This window comes from Fukomys damarensis, unplaced genomic scaffold (genome assembly GCF_012274545.1).
Source record: "Fukomys damarensis isolate Sample0158 unplaced genomic scaffold, DMR_v1.0_HiC HiC_scaffold_15, whole genome shotgun sequence".
Lineage (NCBI taxonomy): Eukaryota > Metazoa > Chordata > Mammalia > Rodentia > Bathyergidae > Fukomys > Fukomys damarensis.
Window position 1 is genome coordinate 36,524,177 of NW_022900927.1, and position 22,519 is coordinate 36,546,695.

General features: G+C 38.8%; 1 protein-coding gene across 1 annotated transcript in view; it reads left to right on the forward strand.

Moving 5' to 3' along the window:
• Positions 1-4,469, forward strand: part of Tph2 (tryptophan hydroxylase 2) — a 97,371-nt gene extending 92,902 nt beyond the window's left edge. The window contains exons 10-11 of the mRNA XM_010617503.2: positions 3,309-3,442; positions 3,568-4,469. Coding sequence (XP_010615805.1) covers positions 3,309-3,442; positions 3,568-3,742 — 309 coding nt within the window. The 3' untranslated portion in view covers positions 3,743-4,469. The remainder of the gene's footprint in view (positions 1-3,308; positions 3,443-3,567) is intronic.
• The last annotated feature ends 18,050 nt before the right edge of the window (positions 4,470-22,519 follow it).

Below are 22,519 nucleotides of genomic sequence, written 5' to 3' on the forward strand. Positions count from 1 at the left end.
AAAAAAAAAAAAAAAAAAAAAGCCTTAGAATTCATGTAGATCAATGTTTTAGGTTTATCAAAGAAGAAAGTGAAGTCCAATCTGAGGTACTTTCATTCATTTGATGTCATATATCTGGCCTCTGGGACAACAATCTGGTTCAGATTTCCTGGTTCCAGTCCTGTACTCTTGTCTTTATGGGTAAACCCAAGCTAGAGTGTTCAGATTAGGAGATGGTGGATCTAAGGTGTTCCTGTACTTTTGAAATGGCTTGAGAGTAAAAGACTGCCAATCAGATTCTGCCAGCATTATAAAACTTCTCTGCTAGAAGTTGGAGTAATTCTTGCAGACTTTAGGGTTTCAGATGGTTAACATTTCTGGAAGGATTTATGAGAGACCTGCAGTGATATAAAGTAGTTTGGCTCAATGCTTACAGAGAATCCAGTCTGGACCTAGAGGAGAAGGCACAAGAGCTGCTCACCAAACTGAGGTGACTTACAGAGACACATGGAGAGGAGTTGAGAAGCAAAAATGTAGGGTTTCTTTATTGGGCTTTGGAAACTTGAGAGATGTGGATGCTATTTTATACCCCATCGGCCATGTGATGGTATAAGAGATAGGAGACCTTGTGGGGAGCATGGATATTCCTAGTAGTCATCACCCAAACCAGTTTATTATCGGGTAAGAGGCCATTTATAGGTGTAGGTACCACCTGTTTGTTGTTCTCATTTACTGGCTGCCCCCTCAACCCCAGGCTCTTGCCATTCTCCAGGCTGGCCTACAGGTACCTTAGTAACCTGATCTCATTAACAGACTAGGAGTAGCACTGGTCCCATACTCTGTGAGCGGAGAAGGCCCCAGCAGGTAACCACCGTTTGATGCAACAGGCTCCTGATAATAAGCTGCCTATTGGAGTGCTTTAAACAATCAACTTCTAGTTTTACCTTTAGATAGTATGTTAGATAAATGTGATTTCTGTTAACCTAATGGTGCTTGTCTCAAAGTATATGCTGTAAAGCCAGTGATTTTTCTTGAAGACTTGAAGTCCATGCCCTCTGGGCCTTTTATTGGTCTACTGTAATCCCCTTTGCATGCTAAATGACTAAATGCATTCATTTGAATTTCTAGGGTGATGGTCACATGATGATTTCAGTTTCTGTAACTGTACATGCACATTCTAGTGACATCAGGTAGTGACTGCTGAGGTCGCTAATGTCTGTAGAAACACTGGATACCCATGGAGATGAGTTTCACTTCCTTTCTCTGTGTGTCCTTGACTTGGTAAAGTCTTTTGCTCAGTAAGGATGTCCCAGGGGAGCCATGGCATAAATGTTCTCACAAAAGACTTTGCTACAACACTGTGCTCCTGAATGCAGAGTTGAGAGAGTAGAAAGACTGAGGGCACTGAGTTCGCCAGTGTCCTCCCTTCCATGTGCACGGATGGATGAATGTCCAAATTAGAGGAACGCACTACAGTTAAATAACCACATGGATGGCTACAAAGAAAGCAACTTCTAATTCTGAAAACTACAGTGAGCCAATAAGATACTTTGCAGGATGCCAGTGCTTCGCAGAGGAGCAGCACTTCCCGTCAGATGTTTTGTTTTTTGAAACTGTGAAGTTGTTTTTAAAATGTAGACAGAATTATTGGTCATGCGGAACCAAAATCCTTTGTTGTTTGCTGTATTGCACTGAATCTAGCACAAATGCATTTGCAGGGGTGGTGACCTTCTGGTTTGTAATGAAGCTGTTCTAAAAAAAAAAAATGAGTTTTCTCTCTGAGAGGCCCTTAGTATTCTGTGATTCATGGATGCACTGATCTGGACAATGCAAGTCGGTAGGAAAGCACAGCACACACAGGGTAGAGCCATGTGTCCTTTCTCTTACACATCAGTCTTTGGTTCTCAAATGTATTTTCAAACTTAGGCAACCAGAGCCTTCTTCACACAGGGCTGTAAATCATTCCATGCATTTTGAAATTGTTGTGGGAATGTACCAAGAATATTGATTAGGAAAGGGTTCTCAGAAAAATTTCCAGGATATCCTAGAAAGATTGAGAGAGCAGCAAAGCGTTTTGGATGCAATCCAGTGGCTGAATTAGAGAGTGTCTAGAGTCATCCAGTCCAAACCTCTAGTTTACAGTCAAGGGAGTGGAGGCCTCAGAGGGGAAATTATTTGCCAGGTTTACCCTGTTGGACAGTAGCAACACTCCTGGTTTCCTAACCCTTACTTCAAAACAGATTCCACCTTTTTCTTTCTCCCAACTAATATAGCCCTTAAACTAAGAACAGAATCCAGAGGAGTATTTCTCAAAATATAGTTCATAAAAAATATAGTTCATAGACACTATGTCAGAGGCACAGTGTGTGCCTTTAAAAATGCAGATTCATGGCTTTTATTTAGACCTACCAAATAAAATTGAGGCCTGGATATTTGCACTTTTATAAATTTCTCAGTGATTCCTCTGTATACTGTGTTTTAGACCCATGTATCTAGGGGCTACACATAGGCTGGTAGCATGTGGCAGGAGATGAGAACAAACTTTTAACATCATTGGATTTATCTTGAGGATATAGTCATTCATACTTTCTTGCTGTCCTTAGTGTCAGTCATGTAGTGAACCGAACAGAGTTAATGATGGTGCAGAGAGTAATTACACAAGTTTCCCTGTTTTTCTAATACCTGATTTGGGTATAACTATAAATAATAGCTCTTTTTCCCCTCCCAACTGGCAATATTTATCTGCTATATATTGTTCTACTGTACTTGGTGGAAGGTAAATGAATGCTTTGCAAGCATCCTCAAATATACATGCCCACTCCACACTGTTGATTCGCAGTGCCTGGCCTCAAAATGTCTTGCAATGAGCCCACAAATAGTTCAGTGAGAGTCCCAATTACCTCTCTACGCAGGTAATTATTACTTCTGCCATTTAAATGAAATTTCAGTGCATTGCTTATAGCAATAAATTTAGGAACATATTTATGCAGTCCCTGCTTCTATTCATAGGCAGAGACTTAAAATTCCATTTCTGTTGGGGTATAACTGAATTGCCCTTCAGTATGAATTTGGCTGATAATAAATAAAATAACACTATAATCTTATTTCCCCCTCGGCAGTTAACAGATATCAAAAAGCAAAACAAACAAAGAAAATCCCCTATCACTCCATTTGCTCAGCACATGCAAGAGTTCCATATTTCATGGCCGAGTAGTAGCTGAGCAGTTCAGTAGGATTACTGGGCTATCACTTGTGTTGTAGAAATGTGATGTCATGGCATTTGAGAGTCTCATTATGGAGTTTAACGGGTTTTGTGGTATATTTCACAGCATGCTCTTTCTGACAAAGCATGTGTAAAAGCCTTTGACCCGAAGACAACCTGCTTACAGGAATGCCTTATCACAACCTTCCAGGAAGCCTACTTTGTTTCAGAAAGTTTTGAAGAAGCCAAAGAAAAGATGAGGTAAACTTGCTTTTATCCATCCACAGAAAATAACTTTTCATTTTTCTGGTTCTGTTTCCTGCCTTCTATCTATTTCTTGTACCAGTAGGAGCTGATCATGTATCCTATTTCTGTTTATTCTGCAGGGACTTTGCAAAGTCAATCACCCGTCCTTTCTCAGTATACTTCAATCCCTACACACAGAGTATTGAAATTCTGAAAGACACCAGAAGTATTGAAAATGTGGTACAGGACCTCCGCAGTGATTTGAACACAGTGTGTGATGCCTTAAACAAAATGAACCAATATCTGGGGATTTGATACCTGGAACCAGTGTTGTTGCCAGCATGATCTTTTGGGGTTTAGCAACAGTTTGGTCAACGTCATGTACCACCGATAATTTTTTGTATCATGGCTTGGCTAGTAAGCATGCAATTCCATATAGCTATACCTACTTGTAACCTACTGTGTTAATGTATGGAATGCCATACAGACCCCAATGGTAGATAGTCACTTACTGTTTGAAAGATGTTTACAATATGTTTAAATGTCTAAGTATATTTGACATTCCTTCCTAGTGTTCTTAATTGAACCGTTTCCTTAAAATTTGTAGCAAGTAGCACTCTGTTATTTGCGCCTATGACCTTTTCTGCTTTGGACCCGAGCTTTCCCTCTGTGTTTGTTCGTTAGATAAAATGAAAACAACGGTGAAGCGGTTTTTATTTTCAGCGGTTTTTATTTTCAGTAGTATCAGTGTTTTCATCACATAATTTGAGATAATCCGGAGTTGTAGGAAACTTTCCATTACAATAGCAAATGATTCAATATTCTAATTCAAAAACTGTTGAGGTAACAGCGTATTTGGTATGCTTTTAGGCTGAATATTTATACAATGCAAGAGAAGGAAACATTTTACAAACAGGGTATGTGGGTTGCATTGACCTTGTAAAAACTGAGTTGCAACAAGCTTCCTGAAGTACTTTGGAAGATAATACTTGTGGTAAGAGTATTAGGAAAGACTACACGGTGGGGAATACGCCTTGTGACTATGAATTTAATGCTGGAATAAAGTGAATTATAATCTCAGGTGTTTGACCCATTTCTTTGGTTAGAGGGTAATAAAGTCATAGGGCTACAGTGATAATCTTTGATTCCAAAAAGATGTGGAAATTGAGTCACGAAGTTAAGTGATTTCTCGAAAGCAGTGCAGTTAGTTGCGCAGCAACATTCACAGCCCATTGTATTTTCATTTTTTTCTTTTATTGAGTTTATTGGTACATTCTAGGTATACAGTACAGTTACATTCATTACTGGGATCTTGTACCTTTACATGACAGGTCTTGGTTCTCATTTTTCTTCCCTTGTCCCTGCCCTCCCTTCACCCCCTCCTCCCCTCCCCATTTACAAGCACTTTATTTCCATTTTTTCATTTTGTCATATATTTTTCTTTTCCCTTTCTACCTGTATTTTCATTTTGGATTGCTGAGAAGTTCCACTTGGTGCATATAAGTGTATATGTGTAGTAAGAGAAAGGAAAGTCATGCCCATTAAAACTAATGTTTATCACTAAATAAGAAAGGATATGTGATCTAGGGCTGCCAACAGTACGTTTGTTGTTTCCCCCTACAGCCAGACCCCTAAACCAGACCAGAGTTTTGGGAAGTTATCCACTTTCTCAAATTTGAGCAGCTGGGCAGGAAAAGTGGCTCAGTGGCACAGTGCCTGCCTGGAACGTGCAAGGTTCTGAGTTTGATCCCCAGTATCAAAAAACAAACAAACAGCAAAATTGGGCAAGTTAGGGCAATCATTTGTGATATCCCATAAATTTGTAATGATCCTTGCCATGAGTTAAAAACTGGGTATCTGAGTGCACATGAAACCGCTGAATGAATGAACAAATTTCATCTTCTGGATGCCTCAGCAAACACGGCTTCTCTTCCTGATTCTGTTTTTGGTAGGTGGTACAAGGTATTGGATGGGAGGAAGAGGGAGACAAGAAGTAAAGAAGAAAAAATGACAAAGTAACTTTTGGGTTAGCAATTCCAAAGTATCTGCTTGAGCAAATTCCAAGGACACTCTTTTCATAAGAAATTATATTTAATTTCAAAGTATCCATACACTTTCATGGGGGCCCATTAAATCTTTGGTCTAAATGTATGAGAAAGAGTTCAAATACACATCAGGAAGAGGTCAAGTTAAAATGAAGGTTCAGAGGTTTGGAAGTTGGTTATCTTAACTATGCAATGAGACTCTTTAACATTCTCAGAACAATTGACTTCTTGAAAAGCCATTAAATAGGTAGTGTGAGTGTCCTGAGGCTTAAATGCCAGTCTAGGTGAAGGAAATCACACCTTGGAAAATTAGCAGTGATAGAGAAATGGAGAGCAAGCCAAACCAAATTAAAAAGATTTAGAATGATCAAGCAGTTACACAGTTTAATAGTTTTGGAGAACTAAAAATATGTAGTTTCTTATATCTTGCTTTGCTAGATCTATATGACATTGGATATTTACTTACAAATAATTCACACTAATAATCTAGATCAATAAATCTTCCAATTTTCAGAGCAAGTTGCTGAATTTTCTTGGAGAATAAAATTGGCTAAGAAATATTCAGTATGTGTCTTCTCTGTAGTTTCCATGATTTAATGTTGCTTTTGGTATATGTCCTGAAGAGTTCTTTTTTTTTTCTTTCCATTTACTAAAACAAACATAAGAAGCCATTGAGCTTTTTTCCCTTGTAGCTCTATGAAAGGATGACTTCTAAGGTAAATATATTTGAGGGAGAATTATATTTAATTGTAAACAAATCTCCCAGACAAAAATTTGAGGTGTCTTGTGTTTGTCTTATTGTAAAATCTTCAGGTTTCTTACATGTGCCCTCTCCCCCCAAAAAATCTATCTTGTTTCAAAAATAGAAGAGCTGCAAAGTAAATGGGCTTTCCCACAGAGCTTATATAGGTATCATATAACAAAGAGGAATTACTTGATTCTTTTTAGATCTGTTCTCCATTCAGAGTAGCAGTAACTGTGGTTTTTACCCTGTGAAACAACAGAATTGTGGTTTTCATTTGTTGCGAGCATTTAACATGTAAATGCCATTACAGCTAATGGTGGGAAAAATCCTATCAAATTTAATAGCCATCATAGGAAAAGTGTTGGCAGAAAGAGTTCTTCACTGGAAATAGTGCAGCAAAATGATCACAGTCAGCTTCCTGTCGTAACTGATACCTGCTCAGCGTAACCATTTTTCTCAATTAGGCCTCATGACTTAAAGCTAAATTAGCTGGATCTAGGGGCAATTATAAGTTCAAAGGCACTTGCTCGCTGTCATCTCACTGTGAGTTGTTACTTTATTTTGGCTTTGCCGCTGACTTCTATAATCTGCTAATCATAAGTTTCTTCTACATCATGTTTTGCAAAATAGAGGCAAAATTTGATCACTCCAGGTTCATATTTGAAGCCTTTTCTGTGAGTTAGGAGTTTGGATCAGGTATCTGGTCTATTCTTGAATGATTACATTGACATAATAAAAGCATAATAGTTTATAAATTATACCTTTTAAGAGTGAGGAACTTTGACTCAAGTTTACTTTTAACACATTATTTTTAGGGGTCATCAGACTTGGTTTTCTGGCTTAGTCTAATTTATTTACTGTGTAATTAGAAATTTCACTTGATAAAGACAATATATTTGTGTTTGTCTTGCTTGCACATAGTAAATGGGCCTGAGCCTAATGAACGTAAAATATTACATTTACCAACATGAAAAGTCTGAAATGAGAAACATTGTGCTTTAAAGTGGAAATAAATAGAAATACAAAGTTTCATTTTCTAATAGAGTCATGGCTCACATCGTCTCATTTTCTTCATTCGAGGAGGAAAACATTAACACTAGATGTAGTTGTCCTCCAATTCATTTGATCTAATTTTCAACGTTTAAAGAATCAAGCACTGATGCTTATTCCCATGAACCATGTCTTACTTATAATGAAAAAGAAAGCAGCCTAGAGTTTTCTGGTGTGTCTGAGTTTTGCTTTCTATATTTTTTTCTTTAAATTTCAAAGCTCTCTTAATTTGGGAAATGGTTCTTATACAGATTGCCTCACTTTGGGAAGAGTCAAGGGAATTAACAGTGGAAACTGGTGCTTCTAATACTAGCTTTGCAGATTTCCAAGTAAAGCCATCCTGGAACGTAAAATGGTGATTCCTTTATCGTGTGATTGTGGCCTCAAAACATTCATTCAGTTTAGAACCTTATTCAGGCACTGTTCTAGATCTTGAGGGTGTAGAGGTGAACAAGAAAGGAAGTTTGAGCCCACCTTGAGTTTGCATTCTTGTGGAGGAGATAACAAGCAAAATGAAAACTCATGTCATTTGGAAGGATGACAAGTTTTAAGAAAAAAATGACTTGATAAAAAGTAATGGGAGGGTGACTTAAAGAGGCTCAGAAGGTTTTTCTTAGTAGATGGTATTTGACCAAGAATCACGGGATGGGTAGAAGCCAGGCATGAAGAGAGCTCTGGAAAGAGTATTCCTGGAAAAGGTGACAGCAAGACCGAAAAGGCCCTAAAACAGAAATATGTGATGGATCTGAGGAAGACGGAGATTGCTAGTGGGCTGGAGTGGGATGATACACGAGCAGCATGGGAAGCAAGCTGAGATGATACAGATCCCCTAAGGGGCCAAGTCTGCTCCCAATGCAGTGCAAAGTCACAGGAGGTCTTGAAGGGAGGCAATGACAAACTGATTTACAGTTTCAAGAGCTTACTGAGGCAACTGTGTGAGAATAGATTGTAAGGGAGGTGGGGTGGTGGTGGCTGGGAATAGGGATAAGAATCCAAGCAGTGAAACTAATGAGGAGGCCATTGCAGACTTAGGGATCTGCAAAGTTAGCATCTTGTTGGATCACAGTGGACATTGTTAAAAATTATTGTAATTAAATAAGTTATAATCTTATTTATAACATACATGGATGGATATGAACCATGAGATGAAAGACTAAAGGAAGCTAGAATAACCAGGAGATGGGTTGATTTTCATTTGGGTGGGAAAGCAATCATCCTATGAGATCCTGTGTCTTTTGCAAATATTTAGAACTTCTTTGACAAACAGCATCATGTTAAACTTTACCTGGGTAGTTCTTTTTTTTTTTTTTTTTTTGGTACCAGGGATCAAACTCTGGTCCTTGTGCTTGCCAGGCAGGTGGCAGAACCATTGAGCCTAAATCCCTGTCCCTACCTGGGTACTTCTTAAGGAAGAAAAGTTATATTGGAGAGCAAATATAATTTATTTTCCTCATGACACAGATATTGATTACAGGAGCAGAAATGAAGTAGAAATGGGTTATTATTGGTGAATGTTGGTAGTGCGGATGTATAGGGTAATTCAGGACAATAAATCCTCCCTCACCTTCAGGCAAATTAAATAGTTTCATTCAGTGTCCACTGTGCCATTTCTGTAGGAATGTGCCACACAAATATAAAGGAATCCAGTCTTCTCACTGCCTCCCGTCTCCCCAGATGCATATCTGATATCCTAGAAAAGGCTCGCTCACTTGCTGTGATTTCTTCCTCTCTCCAAGAAGGGTGGGTCTGGTGCAGCAGCTGGAAGTATATTTCCTTCTTTGGTAAGATTGCAGTGAGCCTGATGTTCAACCCAAGGGCATCTGTGGTTATGGTGCCTGTGAACAGCATTCTCATAATCCAGTCTGGATACAGTTTTTATAACTGAACAACAAAAACATCTGGCAGATGTGGGCTGGGTAATTTGAAAACTAGACAGCACAAAGAAATCAAGATTCATTTTCTGTCAAAGTAAAATCATTAAGAAAGGTGCAAAACTAGCCCTCACTTTATATTTAGTTCAAGGAAGATAATACCAGTGAGAAGAAAATGATAGACACTTCCTGGTCTCCCCTTCATTCCTAATCTCTTACAGTCGCCTTACTTTTTATCTTGTTCATTTACATGAAACTAGCAAAATGCTGATTCAATAGGTCTATTATTCCCAAAGGTTTGCAAACCACTGAACACATCTAATGTACAGCTTGCCCAATTTTAGTGAATAGCTAACTTCACAGACGTTAATGAGGCCAATTATTGGCAAGTGAATTTGAAGTGAAGAACACATTAGGTTTGCCACTGTAGCAGCTATTTGTTTATTGGGATTGATTAAGGCAAACTTCCTTTTGATCATTACATCTGATTGATCACTACAGATGGCGTTATGAAAGAATGAGGTTCCCAAATCAGAAAGCTACTTGGAAGAAAAAAATCTCTTCCTTGCAAAGGCAGAACATGTTCTCCTATCCATTTCAGTGCAAAAGCATGGCCATTAAAATGGAATGGATCCTAATTAGTTTCCTCACAAATCTCTAAAACTTTTTGGTCTTTCCTGTTCAGCAGAACTTAAAAGAAACCTAAATTCCTCCCTTGCCCACATATAGTCAATAGCAAAGAAAATAACTTGCATGGTAACACTTATCCTGAAAATGAGTGCAGACATAGCAATCCTGATTTGAAGTGGCATTGGAAAGTATAATTTGATTCACCCAGCCAAATGATTACTGCTAGTACAGATCATCAGCACGGCCCACTCCAGGACATTTGAATTGGTGATCAGCAGACAGCTAATTGCCAGACTGAGCCGACCTCTTGAGCTTCTGCCTGGAAACGGGGGCGGGGAGGGATCCCCATTGCTACTACATACGTCTATTCTGGATAGAGACTATTTTTCTACCCTAGAAATATGTCTTTCAGGGTGGCTGTCGCTCCTGTGCTCACTAGCCTTTATTTATTCACCGTCTAGGCCTGCTTCACCCAGTAAATGCACCCCCATCTTTTCTTACGTGAGTCACCCACTGACTCTTAGTCCATACCATAGGTGGAGCTGTGACTTCTTAGTCCTAGGGCTGGGCTTATGGCCAAGACTTGGTTAAAGTGATAATGTGTCCCCTTGCCTACACTGATGAGTTCTAGGGTGGGCCTTGCTCTAATTAAGGTGAAACCCTGGACTTCTCTGGAACTGCTGAGAAAGAAGTATGCCGTTTTCTTCTGTGATTAGAGTGGTGATATGTGAGTCTGGGTCTTACACAGGTTATCATATAGAGAACGTAGGATCAAGAGCAGAAGAAAGAGACTATGTCTTAATGACATGTCAAGTCCACAGATTTAGCCACACTTATAGCTAGACAGACCTTTGGATGTTTTAGGTCTATGTGCTAATAAATGGTGTCCTTGCCCCTGCTCTCATTTTCTTTCTGCTGTCACTGGCATCGAAAATGTGCTAACACCAGGGTAAAAGCACAGAGGGGAGGGGAGGAAGGAGAATTTCAGGTTTGCTGTCTTCACATTTTCCCTCTTGGTTCTGAGAATCATAGCTTCCTGGCGAAATAGTGAGGTCCTTTAGGCTTGTCTGTGCCATAGAAATATGGGCTATCTGACCTGTTTATTTTTTTCTGATTCTAGGTATGATGAGACTTCTTCCGGTGAGATGAGGCCAGCAAAAGTGCTCAGCAGAAGTGTTTAATTGGGTTTTAGGTGACAACTTGAGATTTAGTCTGTCAGCCACTGATTTGTTCCATGGAAAGAAAATATCAAAGCAAATTCAGCTTAAGCTGAGAAGCAGTTAGATAACTGGATGAGACTTTTGCTGTCCCAGTTTTTCACTGTAGCTCTTAGAAAGATCTGAGTTTCATTAGCATCGGGAACCTTTAAATACAAACTCTCCTCCAGGGTCAGTAGAGAGAACATGTGCTTTGAAATCAGAGGTACACATTTTATTTTTTATAGTTACTAACTAAATGGGTGATCACTATAGATTTGTTGACAATTTCCAAGCTTCTGCTTAGCTTTCTACAAAATGGGAATGAACTGTTTTCATAGTTACAGAGTTATCAAAATGAAAACTAAATATATACTCAGTCACAGGCTACTTATTTTGGACACTCTTTGAGAAATGGTTCAGGCAATTTTGTTATTGTGAAGCATCATGAAGTACGGACAAAGTGATTCAGCGTATGAGACAATCACTTGGCCCCTCATGTAATCAAGAAACATGGCAAATGTAAGGGGCTGCTGCTAGCTCAGTGTAAATATATCTACATCTATAGATCATGCTCTAATTAAAAGTATGATTTATTGAAAATATGTTAATAGGAGAGCTATTTATTATTGTGACCAAGTATTATATAATGTACACAGTTGTGTGTGCTGTCCTTTTATATAACTGGTCATACAGTCATACATTAGGTTTTTTATGCCCGCATCACCACAACATGTGAGTAATGTATTACACTATGACTTTTTGATGGCTTCAAGACCACTATGTGATAGTTTTTTGGCTCCATTATAATCTAAGGGACCACTGAAATTTCAATACGTGGTTTATGACTGTATATTGTAAATGTACATATAATTTCATTGGATTGTGGCAATTTGGCTCTGATCCATTCTATTATTGCCTAAAACTGGAAATAGAGGGCAGAGTGGTTGTTAGGCATTATGTTCTAGCCACCAGATTATCTGCTGAAAGGAAGGCCCAGGCAGCGCCATCCATGTCAGAGGTACTGTATTCCCAAGGCTCCATTTCAGAGAACAATTGCTTAGGTTTGTCTTTGACAAAAATAAAGTCCTAGTCAGAGGGAACAAATTAAGTCCAGAATATAAATATATTTTATTTGCTGAGCAGGAAAGGGAAGTGCTAAGTGAAAATAGGAAATTGGAATATTATGTGTTGGGAGAGCAATTCCTTTCATCCTTGTAGCTAATGGACTGTGCAGAAAGTGAACAATTTGTTTCATATGATGATTCACTAACACTAACTGACAAGGTTTCCATTTCTGAGTCCCACTCCACATTCAGCTGCCTGTTTTTGTAGTGCAATAATGCAATTATCTGTCTATCTTTTGCATTGCATAAACAGGGTGGCTGAAATGTATGTGAGGAGTAACTGTAACTGCTTAAATCCTTCCTGCTGAAGGAAGGAGTGAGGAAAAGGCAATATGGAGTGTCTCCTACTTGTCTTAAAATAACCATCTGTTTTCTATGTGATGTCCTCTCCTCTGGAGAATTCACTTTTAGAGAAGTATTCTGATATTTTTCATGATATGGGATGCTGGATTTCACTCACTTTGAGTTTTATTCTTGCCTCCCTTTTGTTTTTGTTGTAAATGAAACAACTTTGAAAGGTGTGCTAATTCTAACCACTTGCTTAGACCCAGAGCAATTACCCTTGTCACTCACCTGACATGCATTGAGCTGCCTCATTTCTAAGTTTATTATTAAAGACTGGCCCAGTCTTAGCTTTATTTTCCATTCCTAAACATTTATTTTGTTGACTTTAATTTCTGTACTATTTGTATAATTTCTTTTCACTTAACAAGCAAAGAGGAGTTTTACTATACATGAAACCCAAGAGAACAAATATGGTGGGCCTCTAAAAGAGGCTAGAACTGGCAACTGGAAGGATTTCAGAATTTTCTCTCTGCTTTTACCTGTATCTTTTTTGTACATATGTACATCTGCTTCATCTACTTTTCATGAGTACTTTATTTTTAAGTGATGCTAAGGATTGAACCCAGGGCCTCATACATGCTAAGCAAGTGCTCTACCATTGAGCTACGCCTCCACCCCTCTGACTGACTCCATCTCTTCCTCCTCCTTCTCACCTCCTCCTCCTCCTCACCTCCCCCTTCTTTTCCTTTTCTTTCCTCCTCTTCCTCTGGCAGGTAGGATTTTTATCCTTATTCATCCTCACGGTTGATGTCATGTGGTTTTGTAACTCTAGAGTTCACATGCGTAGTTTTAGACAAAGCCAGGCTCATTACATGTGAATTCAAATCCCAAATTCTGGAGAAAGAGAATCCAGTTAATCCAGTGTGGGCAAGCTCTTTATTCTGAGTCTTGTCAACTATGGCCACTGTAGAGTTTTTTTTTTTTTTTTGGTACTGGGGATTGAACTTGGGTCCTTGTGCTTTCGAGGCAGGCACAGGAACCACTGAGTTAAATCCTTGGCCCTTGTAGAGGGTTTAAATATGACTGCAATATTTTTAGAAGGTGGGCTGTGTAGAAACTCAGGTTTTTATAGTTGAGACCAGTGATGGCAAACCTTTCAGAGCTATCAGTGATATAAACAGCCTGCTGTGGCACGCGTGCCATAGGTTCACCACTGATTCATCACTGGTCTAGATCACAACTATTGTCCCATTGTGAATATCACTTTGCTTAAAAAACCTTGTCCTTGGATCCTACATGGAAGGTTGGACTCTCCTCCTTGTTCCTTTAGTACTTTGTACCTGACACCATCTAAGACGCATGCTGAAAAGTGGAGTGGTGGAGACATCAGAAACAAAGCAGCAGCATCCAGAGAACGGGAGGTTTAAGGGAGGAGTGGTTCCAGAAGCCAGAGGGAAAGGACCTTAAGAAAAGCCTACCGAGACAGACTCTGCTCAGCTGAGCCCAGTTACCCTAGAGGTATCTGTGGCCCAGCTGGTCAGTGTGTGTAATGATGAGTAAAGCCAGTCCAGCCTTGTTTGGGGAGTGGTATTTTTCTTTCTTTTAAGAGCTACGTAAGTTTTATTGTGGCCTTGTTTCCATGAAAATACTCCCCCAAAGCAGCCTGCCACAGCCGATCTAATCCTGTTTGTCCAGCTAGATATCACATATGGAGAGGTTTATGGTACCTACTATGGGGAAATGTAGTCCTGCTTCCTTTTTCCGTCTCAGGCTTTTCCAGATTTTTTCCCCTTAGGGTACTGTGACCTCGTAGATGCAGTGATTCAGGCTATACAGCCTAGATAAACAAGGGCAGGGTTTTAAGCTTTAGCGGTCCATACAGTGCTAAGTGCTTCCTTTAATCTTAGAAATTGACTCATTAACTTCATGAGTACTTCAGAGGAACAGCCTCCACCTGTACTAAAAGTGTTAATTTTGAATGACCACTCTCAGTTTTTGAAGATATTTATAGCTTCTCCTTGTCTTTTGTGAGATGTGTAGTTTTTTTTAAATGAGTTAAAGGGCTTCAGTAGCTAATCATATTTTATCATTTAGAATTACCTGTCTCAATCCAGAGAAAATTAGATAACTGCACACTGATATTGATTAGCTTACTTTGTCAGGATTAGTTTAATATCCATTATTTTAGTATAATTACTATACATAAAATGAAATCAAAGAGAACATAATGGTGGATTTGCCTGAACATGTCACATTGCCTTATTATTTTAGAGGCACACACACAAAAAATTAAAATGTCTGTCTTGTATTTTATAGACTCATTCTTTTCCTTCTTCCTGAATTAGGTTTAAAGCTTGTAGGGCATTCAGAATTTGGTAAGTGTAGGTGGAGAAAGAGGTTTGCTCAGACTTAGAAGATTTTCTCTTGTTTATTTGTGGTCTAGGGCCTAAGAATATAGACACTGAGGTCAGATTACCCTATCAAGTAGCCAGTTCTGCTACTAACTAGGAAATGAACCATTCTGTTTTATTTGTTAGGTGGAAACTAATCATAGTACTGATTTTAAAGAGTGCCTATAAACATTAAATGAGACGATATATTTAAAGTACTAAGAATAGCACCTACCATCTGTCTCACAGAGTTCTATGGATAAAAAAAATTCATGGCAGGCATTTGACTCAATGCCTGACACATGATATTTGTAGACACTCAATAAATGTGAGGTATTATTACCCTATTGATTGTTCTTTTTCCTCATATGGTTATATGTCTATGGCCTTTTAATTATACACTTAATACATCAACGTGCTTCCTTTTTCTGAAAATTGGTCCAAAGTAAAAGACACAAAAGAGTGGAGAACAAAATCTGGACAGTCTTCTTTGTCTCTCATCTCCCTATCAGATGCCATAATTGTGAGCCTTTGGATCCTCACAATCTTTGTCAGTCTGCCACAGTATTTTTGATAGTGATATTTTCTAGGTCTTTTTGTTTTGGTACCAGGGATTGAACTCAGGAACTTGTGCTTGCCAGGCAGTTGCAGTGCCACTGAGTTACCCTGGATATAGGTATTTTTAAAATTTGTGCAAATTTCTAAGCAAACATAGCTTAGCATTGGGTCTACCCTTAAAAATATCTAACCTGTGCACCCACTGTCTATGCATTATCATCACAAACATGCCCTTTGTGAGAATGTGCTATCGATCAAAGCACACATGTTGTGCCTTCATCAACATTTTTCTCAGTGGAGTTCTTGCCATGTCAGTGTGTCATGCACATTTTAAACAATTGCATCAATCTGTAGTACAAATAGGCCATGATTATTTGTATCATTAACCATTTGTACCTAATGCATATTTTTGTTTGCTAGAAATATCCTTTATATCATTTGTATTTATTTCTGAACACATGCTGCTATTTCATTGGATAAATTTATTTCTAGAAGTGGAATTTCAGCATCAGGCAATGTGCGTATTTATAATTTTGATAGCAACAGCCAAAATGCTTTTCAGAGAAAGCTTCATGAAAAATGAAGCCACTAACTACATATAATTATAATAATCCTCATTCTGTATAGATGCATTAACAGGGAATATTACCAATCATAAATATTTTTGCCAACTAGAGAAGCAAAGAATAAGATGTCATCTTATTATTCAATTTGCATTCTTAATTGCTAGTGAAGTTAAATCAATTTTGTCAATTGGAAGTTTTCGGCCTTCATTTCTTTGAGTACTTTTAGTTTTTTAACATTACCTTCTTTCTTTTCTTCTTCCAGGACACGAAGGGCAGGAAGGTTGGGTATTTTGGTACAGTCCCTCAGGTTCTTTTCATTTTTTCCCAGTCTGTTTTCTTCCCATTGTTCACATTGTTTAATTTCTGTTATTTTATCTTCAAGTTTGTTGATCCTTTCCCCGACTTAGCCACTTTTCTGTCGAGCCTGTCTTTTTTTTGTTTTTGTATTTTTAGGCAAGCAGCAGAACCACTGAGCTAAATCCCTGGCTTTTGTATTTTTAGATTCTAAAATTTTCATTTGCTTTTTCTTTATATCTTCAATATCTCTGCTGAGAATTTCCATCTTTCATTTGTCTCCAGTATATTTGTAATTGCTGCTTAAAGCATTTTTTTTTTTTTTTGGTGATAGCTGCTCCAAAATATTTGTCAGACAGTTTTAACATCTCCAACATCTTCATCTAGGCATCCATGGATTGCCTTTTTCTATTCAAGATGAGATTTTCCTGGCTCTTTATGGGATGAGTGACTTTTGATGGGAACTTAGTCATTTGGGGTATCGTGTTATGAGATACTTGGTCTTTTACACCTTTTAATTTTATTAGCTTACTCTGGCAAGAGATGGGAGGGTACCCATCTTGTAACTGACAGGTGGGAGTAGAAGTCAGGTTCTCCACACAGTCTTTGTGGACACCTGAGACGGACAAGGGCTTCTCCTAGTTCTGAGGTTAGAGATGCTTTGTCACTGTGCGGGAAGACAGCCTGGATGCTTCCCAGTGGTGATGAAATCTCCAGCTTATTATGCAGCCCTCTGTGATGTCATCCCAGTACAAAAGTTGGGGAGCCTCACTGCAGCCTGATTGGGACGGAAACTTGGGGTCCCTTTTGGCTTTTGCAAGGAGGTGGAGCCCACCCCACCGCCAGTTTGGCTGTAGTAGAGTGGTACTGTCTTGCTAAGCTACACTTTTCCTGGTCCTTTGGTTAGAAAGAGTGGTGTTTGTTGTGTTTTGTTTTGCACCTTTTGGTGTGTCTGGGTTGATGGCTTCTCCGTCGACCAGTCTGGGATATATAAGGCAAAAAGAAAATCCATGGAATTCACTGCTGTGTACTTCCTTAGGTCCTGAGGTTTCTAACTGATCTGACTTATTTGCTCTACCTATCAGAGTGTTCTAGTATTTGCTCTGTAGATAACATCCAAGAGAGAAACAGTGATAGCTAGAGAAAGAGAAAGAAACCCAGAGACACAGAGGCAGAGATAGAAATTTTGGGTCTGTTAATTAGGAAGAGATAGTGCTAAGAGGGGATTGACAGCATTGTTTCCAGGTGATTTAATACCCTGACCTCCCCCCCCCCGCCAAAGATGAGAACCACAAAAATGTGGGTTAATTCTTACCCTTTCCTTCTGCTTTTATTTGTGGTGCTGGGGCTCAAACTCAGGGCCTCATGTATACTAGGCAAATTCTCTACCACTCAGCTACGCCTTCAGCTCTTGCTTATTTCTCTTTTTTTTTTTGGTACCAGGGATTGACTTTGAGTCTCTGTGCTTGCAAGGCAGGCAGCAGAACCATTGAGCTAAATCCCCAGCCCACTTACTCCTCTTGATAGAAGATAATGCCTGCTCCTTGTACATGTAGACTTACAAGAACTATTCAGGGTGCTGTGGTTCCAGAAATCAATCTCTTGTCTCCTTGGGTGGTAAGATAACAGGATGAACAGTAAGTCGAAGATTTTCTCTGCATGACCCAGCCATGCTCTCATATTTTCTTTCAAGATTCATGGATAAAGTTTTATGAATGAATTCATTTTAAATATTTATGAAGCTCAAAAGACATTTTATATAGAGAGCAAACTATTTTGTGTATACATACATTTGTACATATATAAACATAAATAGGCACAAATGAGATACTTTGCTTTGTGATATAAACAAGGGGACAATAGTTCTCCTTTCTTTACATCTGTGTCTACATTTTTCCAGTCTTTTTGATAATGGCCATTCCAACTGGAGTGAAATGATATCTCACTGTAGTTTTCTTTTGCATTTTCCTGACATTTACTGATGTTGAGCGTATTTCCATGTACCTGCTGACAATTTTTATTTCTTCTTTTTAAAAATCTGATTTTATTAGTACATGTATGTAGTACATAATATTTACTTCTTTTGGGAAGTTGGTACATGGACATAACACATTTTAATTTTTCTTCATCTCGTTTCCATTCCCTCCCGCCTCCCGCCTTCCAGGTATCTTTTAATCCCCTTGCTATTTTTGTTTTGTTTTGCGATGTGTTTACAGTACATAACATTTACATTCTGTGTGTGAATTGCTACATGTACGTAACACATCCCAATTCCATTATTCATCCCCTAGCCCTCCTCTTCCTCTCTCTCCCTTCATCTCTTTGTCCTCTTTCCATTTGAGGAAGATCTATCTTCCTATTTCCTGTTATCTACTTTTTATTTTGCTCTTTATTTCTACTTTGAGTTTCTAGCATAAGAGAAACCATGAGACATTTAAGGTTGTGTGTCTGACTTATTTCACTTGGCATTACAGTCTCAAGGTGCATCCATTTTCCTACAAATCACTCAAATTTATCTTTCTTTATGGCAGAGTAGTACTCTGTTGTGCCTTCAAAGTCTCCTGTATAATTTTAGGCCACACTTTCTTCCAGGCAGATCACAGTGTCCTGAGAGAGACACTGGCCTAGATTTCTCAATTAAACCCACACTGCAAAGGATGGTGTAATGTTCTTCCCAGAACTCTTTCAGGATTAAAGCTGTATCTGAGACCATCTGGAAGCATAAGCGGCTGGCATTTGGGTCATGCCTGCAGACTTTGGTAGTAAGTTAAAACTAAAATTCTCATCATAACCCAAGTTGTTTGTATGTCAGGCCAGTTATAACTTGAGATTACACTTTCTAAACTAAACTTGAAATGAATCAAAGAACTACATGTTAAACCAGACACCTGACTTGGTAGCAGGTAAATAGATAAAACTGTTGAAGTGACAGGTATACACAAGGACTTTCTGAACAGAACCCCAGCTGTATAGGAAACAATACTGAGAATCAGCAAATGGGATCAAATAAAATTAAAATGCTTCTGCACAGCAAAAGAAACAACCAATAGACTGTGTTTCTTCTTTTGAGAACTGCTTATTCAGATCACTTGCCCATTTTAAATTGTATTATTTGTTTTTTGACATTAGTTGTTTGAGCTCTTTATATATAGTAAGGAGATTATTAAAAAAAAAACAACAGACATAGAACTGCCATATGACCTGCAATCCCTTTACTAGGAATATGTAAAGAAAGGGAAATTACTATGTCAGAGAGATATCTACATTATGGCTGGGGATTTAGCTCAGTGGCACCACATCTGCCTTGCAAGCACAAGGTCCTGTGTTCGATCCCCAGTACCCCCACCCCCCGCAAAAAAATTATCTACATTAACATATTTACTGCAGCACTACTTACAACAGCCCAGATATGGAATCATTCAAGGTGTCTAATGACAGACGAATGGCTAAAGGAAATGTATTATACATATAGACTTTGGAACATAATTTAGCTATAAAAAGGGTGAAACCCTATTACTTGTGGAAACCTGAATCAACCTGGAGAACATTGTGTTAAGTGAAATAAGTAAGACACAGAAAGGCAAACGCCACATGTACACACACATACACCCACAGACACACACAGACACTCACACACAAGTTCATTTTGGCTCACAGTTTTTAGAGGGTGCTGTCCATAGTCGTTCGGCTCCTGTGCAGGAAGAACATGGAGGAAGGGTCTGCTGGTGGAAAGCTGCCCGCAGTACCGTGGCCAAGAATCAGAGAGAAGGGTGCAGCTGGGGTGGGAGGTACACCCTTCCCCGTTACTCCCCCAGGGACCACCCTTCAAACCGGACCCCACTTGCTACTTGCATATTCAGCTCTGAACTCCACTGATGAGTGTGGAACCCTCACATCCAATCACTTTCCAACGCCCCACCTTTGAGCATGAGAGAGTTTTGGGGGTTGGCAGGCCGTAACACCTTTTAAATATATGTAATTATGTGTCGATTGAAAACTAAAAGTATGGACACGTGTTCGTATATGTGTACCATGGTCTGAAAAATAACACGCACAAAAAAATAATCATAAAGTGAAAAAACTCAGTTTTCCAGTTACAATGATTGCTATTAAGGAGCAATTAATAGTAATTGCAATTAATTAATTGCAATTAAGGTTCAGGATGATCAAAGGCTACCTGGGAAACCTTTCCTGAGGCGTGAAATGTAAGCTGAATCTCAAGGAAAATGTAGAGGTAACCTGGGGAAGGAAACGGAAGGCCGTGGTGGTGGTGAGGGGAGGAACTCTCCAGGAAGAGGAAGCAGCGTGTGAAGGGCTCGGTGGGCCACCAGCAGAGAGGCCGTGGATAGCATTGCTTCGTTCCCGGCGTGTGCTGGGCCTTTCCTATCTCTCGTGCAAATATTAGGCCCAACTAAGCCAGCTTCTTGATTACAAAGGATTATTTTTAAGCCACATAAGACTTAAATAGGAAAATACACTGTGAGCAAATAGTTGAGTCTGTCATTGTCTAGGTTTATCAGACTAAATGTAAAAATTATAAAAACTCAAATATACAAAATTTCCAACTTCAGGCAATAATGTCAGGTATTATTACGAACCTGTGGATATCCATTCACTCAACCACTGACAATGGAGTCCCTGTGCATGATTGGAAATGTTCCAGAATGTAGGCACTCCCCTTCACCAGAGCCCAAAGTATCTGGGAGACAGATCTGAAAATTTATCTTACGCACTGTCAGAATGAGATTTTAGTGAAATTCGGAGAAGATGGTAGGATGAATTTATGCATTTTTTTGAGTTTTTTTTCTCCTTTGCTCTTAAAGAGTAACTTCTGAGTTGATCAACCCCTGAAAGATGTCTTTTCATGGCCAGGTGTGGTGGTGCACTCCCGTAATCCCAGCACTCTGGAGGCTGAGGCAGGAGGATTGCTGTGAGTTCAAGACCAGCCTAGGCTACACAGTGAGTTCCAGGTCAGTCTTGACTACATAGTGAGACCCCGTCTCAAAAAAGAAAACAAACAAAAATGATGTCTTTTCATTCATATAAAAAGCCCCCAATATTCCTTCCTAACATGAGCAATTAAATGTGGAAGCAGTTGGATTTGCTATTTGGTGTTTAGTCTGTGACATTTCTTATTTAATTATTTTACACAGATAGGCCATATTCTATCTCTAACCTTACTTGAGAATAGGAACTATGATTTATGTATTTTGGGGTTCACAAAGCCTAAAATTGTGTTTTGCACAAAGTAAATGCTCATTAATATTTTTCAGTTAGAAGATCAAGATGCAACACATTCTGGAAACTAATGTCACAGAGCAGTGCCTGAAGGAACAAGGAGATATACGGAAAAGGATACCTATAGTAGATAGAGCTGTCTCCAGCCACGTGAGCGTGATGATGTCTGTGGATTACCTGCCTTAATATTCTCCTATGCACATTTAAAAACCCTGTATTTCGTCATTCATTTTCTACTCCCTCTGCCAGTTTTATCAAACTGTAGCTTGTCTTCCCTTCTGAGCTTCCAGGAAGCTAAACCTCTTTTGAATGATGTTTCTTATAAATATTTTTGTCTTTAAGTGGCTCTTCCATGTTATTTGATAGAGCACTAGGGAAACAGTGAAGTTTTGGGGACATTTATAAAATAAGTTTGCAAGGTGAAGAAAGTAAAAATAACTCCAAGTGGTGCAGAGTCTTGTCTATTCCTATTAAATACACATGATAGGCTAAGCTCTTTAAATGTGTATATTGTTAATCTTTGCAAGAGCCTCTGAGATAAATGCCTGTACTATGCTCTTTTCTTTTTAAAATAAGTAATATGAAATTCAGAGAAGGGAAATAAAACTTCCCCAAGGTCATAGTGAACGCTGACATTATATTTTTTAAATACCTGGAATGATTGACCCTAAAGACCAGTGTCTGACCTGTGTGTACACTGAAATGTTGCCATGCATGGCGCCTGCATGGGTGTGTTGGACCTGTAGTCCCATGTAGTCCATTGTCTAAAACAAGAACTAAATCAGAGCCATTATCAGAGCCTACTTGGAGTGAGGCTTTCTGAGCTCAGACTGGAGTTTTTCTACTGATTAGCTGAGTGAGTTTTTTGTTTTTTACATTTGAGATATTCATTCACTTTCCCATACTACTGGTCATGGATTATGTCATGAGTGGCTAAATTGTATATCTTCTTGTCTCCCTGTAGTAAATTTCAATCTTTGATTAGAACTTTAAGATATCTTTGACTCATGACCACCACCCTCGTCCCTTCTTGAAATGACATATGGAGTGACTTTGGACAAGGTAATAAAAAACTCTGTGCTTTAGTTTTTTTTTGA